The following is an 8,277-nucleotide window of genomic DNA, read 5'->3' as shown; positions in this document are numbered from 1 at the left end:
ATTTTAAAACATCTCACGTGTTCAAGGTTACAAGTTTAGCGCATTAATTAATTTATGAACGAAGCCATATTAGCTTTTAATTACGTCTGTCTTTAGTTTTTAGAGTAAAACCTTAAAGTTTGTGTAGTATGTTACAAAGGTTTGTACCGGCAACAAACATTTTATTCGATTAGTTATTTTAAAAATATTAATCCTCACATTCGGTATCACTGCCAGTTTTCTGTTTTAGGCTTTTTTGTTTTGTAAGTCAACTGATTTAGATTGAATCATGAACTAAAAACTAGTCATACATATAATAATCATGTTGATTTTGAAAACTAACAACAAAAAACTGAAAATTAAGGGGGTGTTTGGCAATGTTGCCATTTTCCGTTTCTCTATTTTTTTAATCAAAAAATAAAGAAAACGTTGTTCGGGAATTCCGTTAGAAAAAACAACTTTTTCGTAGTTTTGAAAAAACCGCAACGGGAATCATCAAACCACTTTTAGTGGTTTTAAAGTTTTGGTTTCCAAATATCACCATTCATCTCTCATCTGTAATCACTCTTCGTCCTTCTTCTTTCTTCTCTTCTCTGCTAGGACACGAGGGCTGAATCCGTCCTCATGTTTCTTCTCTCCCAAACCATAGACCATTCCTCTGGCAGTGACTCACTGCCAGTGAGAGTGGTCTGGTGCATCACCGGCGGCGACGACACAACTCCACGGTGGATAATATTTTTGTCTTGCCGATAACCTCATCTTCCCTCTTTTTCTATTTTGTTTCACGAGTTGATTGGGCAAAGAGAATTGATAATTATAAGAAGACTTAGATCTAAGCTAATTGATTCCATCAATTTTTTTTTTAAAAGCTTGAATTTGTTGTCAATGGCGATGAGGATGTAAAGCCCTTCAAATTTTGTAATTATTCGTAAACTACCGGTCATTGTATTTTTTATTTTTAATTTTAATCTACTGATTACTTTTTTTCCCCTTTTTTCCAGTGTTCACTAAATTAATTTTCCAGAGGCATGATGAGTTCTTAAGTGGAAATTGAGAATTATTTTCTAAATGTTAATATTATTGAGTACGGAGTGTAAAGAAGTCATATTGTTTGCGCATTATTTCTGGAGTAGTTTTGTTGATTTTACTACCCATTTTGAAAAAATGAAAAATCAAAACTAAAACCGGTTTTTAGTTTTCTAGAAACTGAAAACTAAAAATTGAAAATGATACCGAACAAGCCCTAATTTTTGTGGTTTTCATACTTTGGTTTTTAGTTTTGTAAAAAACAAAAAACGATACCGAACGGACCCTAAATTTATTAAATATTTTTTGTAAATGTTTTTGGTTTTGTTATGGATTAACAAAGCTCCGTGCTATTGCACGGGCATACACTAGTTTAGAAAATAAAACTGGATCTCTCTGCGACGATGCAATTTGGATTATACACCCGGGTGCACAGTGCTCATTGTGCATTCTAATGAACATTCATTGAAAATCTAATAAACATGAAGAATGTTTTTAATATTTAATTGATATATGTTATTTATATTTAGAATGTTTTTAATATTTATTTGATACATGTACAAGTTTAAATATTTGAATTATATGTTATTTAGATTTGTACTGTATATTTATTTGATATATGTTCTTTAAACATGAATAATATATTTTTTATTTTTAAACTATTCATTTAAAAATAGAGTACACGGTAAATATTTTTTGTTCAATTGTGAATTAAATTCACGATGTCACTGTGAATCTGGTTGCATAAACCATATTTTGCTGCCACGATTAGTCACGTTTCAATGCATCACTCCCATTCCGCTTCTCTTTAAAGTTTTAACACAATTGTTCTATTTCGTCCGACACTTTTTTTTTTCCTTCTCTTTCTTCATCTTCATATTTCCATTCTCAGATCTCCCACCTTTTTTTTAATCTCAAACAAATATTCAATTCGCAAAGGGTGGTGTTGGGTGGATGGCAAGAACGAACAAGTACACCTCTTTGAACTTCAACGACATCTACGATAAAAAGATCCTCACCGCCACCGCCACCGCCACCTCACGATCATCTTCCTCTTCCGCCGCTCACCCCCACAAATCTTACTCCCTCTCCGCCTCCTCCCGCCTCGGCCATGGCGGGATGCTCGTCCTCTCTCGCCCTTCCCCTAAACCTCAACCACCACCACAACAACCGCCACCTCAATCTCAGCCTCAACAACCGCCTTCAAATTCCGTAGCTCCATCCGCCACTCCCTCTCCCCGATCATCAAAATCACCTGATTCAGATTCCATTTCCCTCCGTCCTCAAGGGAAGACCGGTGGAAGCCCGACTTTCCAGGAGAGAGAAAACGGCAACAATAAGGTGGATGTTCCGAGTCCGAAGAGTAATAAATTCGTGCCGCCGCACTTAAGGCCGGGGTTCGTGGCGAGGGAGGCGGCGTCTGTGCCCGAGTTTCAGAAGCCTAGGCAGGGGAATTTTCGCCCGGGCTCAGCTCACGGGAATTATCATGGATCGCCCAATCGCTACATAGAGGATGGGCGGCCCAAGTCCGGTAGTGGGTACGAGAGGAGGATGAGAGCTGCTGGACCTGTTCATGGAGCTGCACATGCACATGCACCCGCACCTGTTGGTGTTGAATCCGATTCGATTGTTTCGAATCGACCGAGATCCGGTGGCAGTCGCCCATGTTCGAGTGGATGGTAATCCTCTTTTATATTTTTCACATTGGATTTTTGTAGAATCAGTATATTCTCCGTACTTGTGTTTTCTGATTGTTTGCTGTCTTTGTCGAATTTGCCTTCTTTTTTTCTTTTTTGTGCTCTGGAGTTTTGTAATGTACTCCCTATTTAGCAATATTGAGGTTGTTGTAGTTGTTTTTTGTATCATCTGTATGTTTCTATTAAAGGGTTTGCAACTTGCATGAATTGAGTACCATTTATGGATTTAAGTTAGCTGACGAATTGTTGTTCTGGTTGAGGAAAGTTATATCTTAGTTCAGTCAAACATATTGAAAATTGAATGTTTTTATTATTGTGGTTTTCGTCAAAAAGCAAACCAAGTGAGGAGGTACAGATGTACAATAGATTGGATCTTCTAAAGTATTAGTGTCGGGGGAGGAAATCCAATAAGATTCATATGCAATTTTATCTGGAATCTGTAATGTTTCTTAACACAAACTTTCGGATGTGAACAAGATACTGAACCTGAAGTTTACAAATAATAATCACGTCAATTTTGAAACTTGGGGTAGAATTAGAGTTCCTCGTTTAAGGAGACGCTTGCACCTACGATAGTAAAATACTACGGTTTTCGAAAAAGCAAAAGAATGGTTGTTATACTTCTGTTGTGGGCTCTGATCATTGGATTTGATACCGTGTATGGTTTCCATCCTAGATATCGCTTTATTGATCTCTGATACTCTGAAGGATTTCACAATGCAATAAAATTTCCTGGATTGAGGCTTCTTAGATGGATAGGTAATGTGAATATAATGCAGATTTTAATATGGTATCTTATCTAAGATCTTGTCAAGATGCTTGTGATATCTTCCCTCCCTGAGTAGACTTTTGGTAGTGGTACTCATTAGCCATAATATTCGAACATGTACCTTGATTTTACAACTGTTGTTCCGTCGTTGTTGCTCTTGCTGCCTCGTATTATTATTTCCCCTCTTGCTGTAATGGGTAATCTACCATTGAAGGAGCATAATTTTTCTTGTGTTATCTATTTATTTTTTAGCAAAATTGATTTTGATGGTTGGTTCACAATATTTTATGGTAAAGTGGAAAGTTGCATAATTGCCAACTTCACATGAATTTATCAAGGAAGTCAAGAATATATTTTTAATAGAAGTTTTGAAACGACTGTTTGATACGGAGTATTTTCTGTACATTATAAATTCACGTATGAGTAACTGGAACCATATGTTGACAAACGATTTTTGAAGTCACTTTAATACACATTTTTAATTTGGATAAAAGAATACATTGCCTTTGTTAAGGAATAGTAGAAGATTAGTAGTCAAATAAACCATTGATCTGTTGGGAAAATGGGAACAGTTATTCACAGACCTATAATAGTACTCCTTTTGTCGGAAATGTCCTCATGTTTATTTATATTCAAGTGAAGTTGTCACATTTCTGAAAATAGGAAGTGATTATGCTTGCATTATGTTTATATACCCCTACTTTAAGTGAGTTGCGGGAGGTGAAAACAGGACAACTACTGCGAAGGTTATTTTGGTGAAATCATGGTGAATCCTTACTTTTAGGAGGTTGGGACAACGTGACAGTCAACTTTGAAGGGAGTAATTTTCGGACTCTATTAGCTAATGCGCCTTCCCGCATCCTTCTGCTCCTTTAATTTCAATTAGAAATGATGCTGGTCTGTAGGATATGGGTTGAGGCTTCTTGTTGGTGAGCTAAATCTATGGGGGTCAATCATGTAGGACTATCTAAACAAGAAAAGAGTGGAGCATTGAATGTGTCTCATCCCGATATTTTCACTGAAGTGCATGATAACCCTCAGTCTGTTTCAGTGATCCTATCTTAATGACCAATTAAACAGGAAACATTTCACAATGTTGGCCAGTATGAATAAAATGCACTGAATTCTTTTGGTTTAATGTTATAAATTGGTGTCAAACTCACGTGATATAAACAACTTCCTTGATTTGCTTATCAATTTAATATTTTGAACATTTGAAACCATGCATTTTAATCCCTTTTGCAGTTCAAGTAGCCTTTTTGAAATTCCAAGTTAAGTTATGAAGGGACGACAGTTGGTAAAAACACAGAAAAGCAATGGAGGGTAGTGATACTCAAACAAATCCGGGAATAATGATAGTTGTCATTATCTTCTTGCTGTTGTCCTTTCTTCTTAGGATGAAATGCTCTTTTACATTCATAATAGACTCTTAAGATCACTAAAAAGATAAAACATATCAATCTCCTACAAAGCAAGGTCCTGCTTCAAGCTTCTGATGATTACGTAGTTGGTCTCGGTGTTCAAAGCACACTTGCCAAGCCTCAACACTATGGTTCACACACCAAAAGCTACATTTATTTATTACGAAAAAACCGTGTCCGTTTGTAATCATAGCTCCCCTTTGGAACTCTTTTAGAGCTTGCTCCTTGAAACTGCTCCGTTCTTCCGTGAACTTGGAAGTCTGTTCCTGACATTGTTTCATGCTCCCACTCTATTTTATTGACAAATAAATAACCATGTAGAGAGATTATAAGAATGGTTTTGGAGAAAGATTGATAACAATGATAAATGTAGCGTGTTAAAATGTACCCAGTAATGGCTTATGGCACTAAGACTTAAACTTGTTCTGGGTAAAATCTTTCTAATACTGCCTACCGGTGGAAGGGACAGGCCGCTTTTAAGTAGGTGGTTATGAATTCCAACTATTACGTCATGCTTCTCTAAAAATACGAGCAGCTTATTCTGGAAGCAGATCCCAATATGTATGTATAGTTGATGCATGGTTTAAGTTTAAGAAATGAAAAAAACAGGAAAAGACGACTCCTCTGTGTATAGTTGTGTTGGGTATGGATAGATCTGCATCTTCTTAATGCAGGAGCTCTAGCAAGTGTAATAATATTGCCACTGGATGATTGGAGCATGAACATAAAACAAAAATCATAACAGGTCTATAATAGTTAGATCAGACTGCTTTTGTTCTCCACATGAACACTTGTGCGTTGGTTATGTGAGTTTTCCTTTATGTGTGTTTTGGTGGTTGTTCAACAATCAACATATATTGGTCTGTCATCTTTGTGGTAGCACCATGCTGAATTTCATTTGACGATATGTGCAGATGCATTTATAAAAGCTGGACTCTTTTTCCAATTGTTGAGCTTGAAGGTTCAATTGTTGCAGATATATTTCAAGGATGAGGAGCTTCGTCGGCTGAAACCCTGAGTTCTTGTACATCTAAAACACCTTTGAAATCTCCAGTGCGTGGAATCTGAAGTTCAGGAGACTGGAGAATGGTATTGGAATCCTACGGTGTCAGAAATGGTGCCGTATGAGAAAGAGGCTTGATGATCGATCCAATGCCTTTTTTGTCTGTAGAATCCATGTGTAGAATAACCACAATTGCATTGACCTTCTAAATTGTAGAATTCATGTGTTATTTTGATTGATGAAATGATTGTATTTCTTATATCCACTGTGGTTTCTGTATTGGTGACTTGATATTTTTGTGACATTTACACTACTGTGACTGTGACTATTCTTCAATGTAGATAGAGGCATTTCCTTCACCTGTCAACTACGACCATGTTAGTAAATTCTTTCCATCTCTTTTTATTGTTTAAGATTTGGCCAAATTGTTGTTTACCACCTATAAAAATTAAAAAAATTGTTTTTTACCACCTATAAAATTAAAACTTGTATTTTACCACCTAAAAAAATAATATTAAAACTTGTTTTTTTCTGAAAACGAAAAAGTTGATGGAACCTTTATGTACGGTTACCTAATTCAATTTCCCTCCAATTTTTTACTCCCTATGTGACTTCTTCAACTCTTTTACACGGATAGTTCTATCATGGTCATCATAAAAAAGACCATTGCTTATTCCCTCAAAAAAAAAAAAAAAAAAAGACCATTGCTTAGATTTAATATGGACTATAAAAAAAGCTTTTCTTTTATCTTTAAATTTAATATAAATATTATATTTTAATGATTTTAATTGTTTTTATCTTTAAATTTAAATACATAATTTCTTTTATAAAAATAGTTTTGTTATTTCTGAATTTCCCAAAACTAATTATTTGTATTTTGCAAATATGTAAAAAATAATAATTAGGGTAATTAAGATAATTAGCCAAACTTAATGAAAAATGGGGTTTGTAGATTTCTCTCTCCTCTGGCCAAGCCGTCGCCGGACCACTACGCGTGGATGGGCGCGACAGGTAGGCACTGCCATCGATCGGCGTCGTTCTGGTGCGAGTTGTTGATTGCGTGGAAGAGGGGAGGAGTCAAGGGTGGATGCGATTGTGGCGAAGTGGAGGTAGCTGTGAATGGGAGTGAGCAGCGACGGGGGAGGGGCGCAACGGGGGAGGGGTGCGACGTGAAGGGGGGGCGCGGGGAAGGGGATGCGACGGGAGAGGGGGGGTGCAACGTGGGGGGCGGGACGGGAAGGGGATGCGACGGCGGAGGGGGGCTGCGACGGTGGAGGGGTTGCAACGGGGAGGGGCGGCGACGGGGGAGGGGGGTGCACCGGAGGAGGGGGGTGCAACCGTTGGCGGCACCAGTAAGGGTTCAACGGGTTCAACTGAACCCTTATTGGCCTGGAAGAAAAACTGCCCGATTTTTATAATTAAATACTGTTTGTATATAATTAAACACATTTATATGTCACAATCAAACCAAGTGCTGGGTTGGTTTTGACATCTTTATATTAATACAAGGGTCTTAGGTTCGAAACCCTCTAGCAGCATATTTCTCCCTTCCTGTTCTTTTTTTGTTTACAATATATACTCATAATTCTGTATTCTTCCCCCCAATAAACCTTTTTTTGTTTTCCTTTCCTCTTTTTCGTTTTATTTTTCTTTTACATTAAATAGAAAATTTTGATTTTGAATAGGTTGAGATGACACCCGTTGTTTTCCCAATATTCATGTAACACCCCCAAAATTTGGACCTTTTATATAATCAAAAACCCTGTTTTTATATCATAAAACAATCGTCCAAACCTTGGGAGTGTTACTGCTACATTTATTCTCCATAGAAAATAAATGCAAAGCAACAAAACAATTTAAAATCATTAAAGTCAAAATTAACTAAGTGGTCTAAAAGGTGCCCCATAAAAACTACAACCAATTCCCATAAAATGAATAACAAAAACCAACTTAAACTTAAACTGAAATAGAAATTGTCTCTTGACTAGATGGTTATTCTAAGCGTCTCCTCACTCGTAGCCAAGTACCTTTACCAACCTGCAAAAATAAATAGAAAAGAGACAAGAGAGACGAACTCCCAAAAATCAGATAAATTGAGTAATTCCAACTCCATCCCGTAAAATAAATAATTTTAGTTTGAAAACATTTTGAGTACATAAAATAGACAATTAAACAACAAGTACCAATTTAATAACTCCATTATTAAACTTATCACATAAAGATCAATATTAATTAAGTGAGGGAAAAAGAACGCTAAGGGTCGCGCGTAACCCTTGAGAATGGCCAAAGTAAGATGAGTACAGAATGTCCCTAGTGTGCACACCCCTCCCTAATTGTCTATGGGTCTCTGCGACCGCGCACCAATAGATTTAGGAGGAAGAC

The 8,277-nt window shown here is 36.8% G+C and overlaps 1 protein-coding gene across 2 annotated transcripts; it reads left to right on the top strand.

Moving 5' to 3' along the window:
* The first annotated feature begins 1,784 nt into the window (after positions 1-1,784).
* Positions 1,785-6,254, top strand: LOC110790312 (uncharacterized). Of its 2 annotated transcripts, none has more exons than XM_021995092.2 (2): positions 1,785-2,684; positions 5,807-6,254. In XM_021995092.2, coding segments are annotated over exons 1-2 (726 nt in total). In that variant the 5' UTR covers positions 1,785-1,959; the 3' UTR covers positions 5,808-6,254. The 2 variants fall into 2 exon arrangements, with proteins under 2 accessions (XP_021850784.1, XP_021850785.1); XM_021995093.2 differs by having other exon boundaries at positions 1,793-2,684; positions 5,869-6,254.
* Positions 6,255-8,277: the final 2,023 nt, after the last annotated feature.

This window comes from Spinacia oleracea, chromosome 4 (assembly GCF_020520425.1).
Source record: "Spinacia oleracea cultivar Varoflay chromosome 4, BTI_SOV_V1, whole genome shotgun sequence".
NCBI lineage: Eukaryota > Viridiplantae > Streptophyta > Magnoliopsida > Caryophyllales > Amaranthaceae > Spinacia > Spinacia oleracea.
The sequence above is the reverse complement of the archived record's forward strand: the minus strand, read 5'-3'. Positions and strand labels throughout refer to the sequence as shown.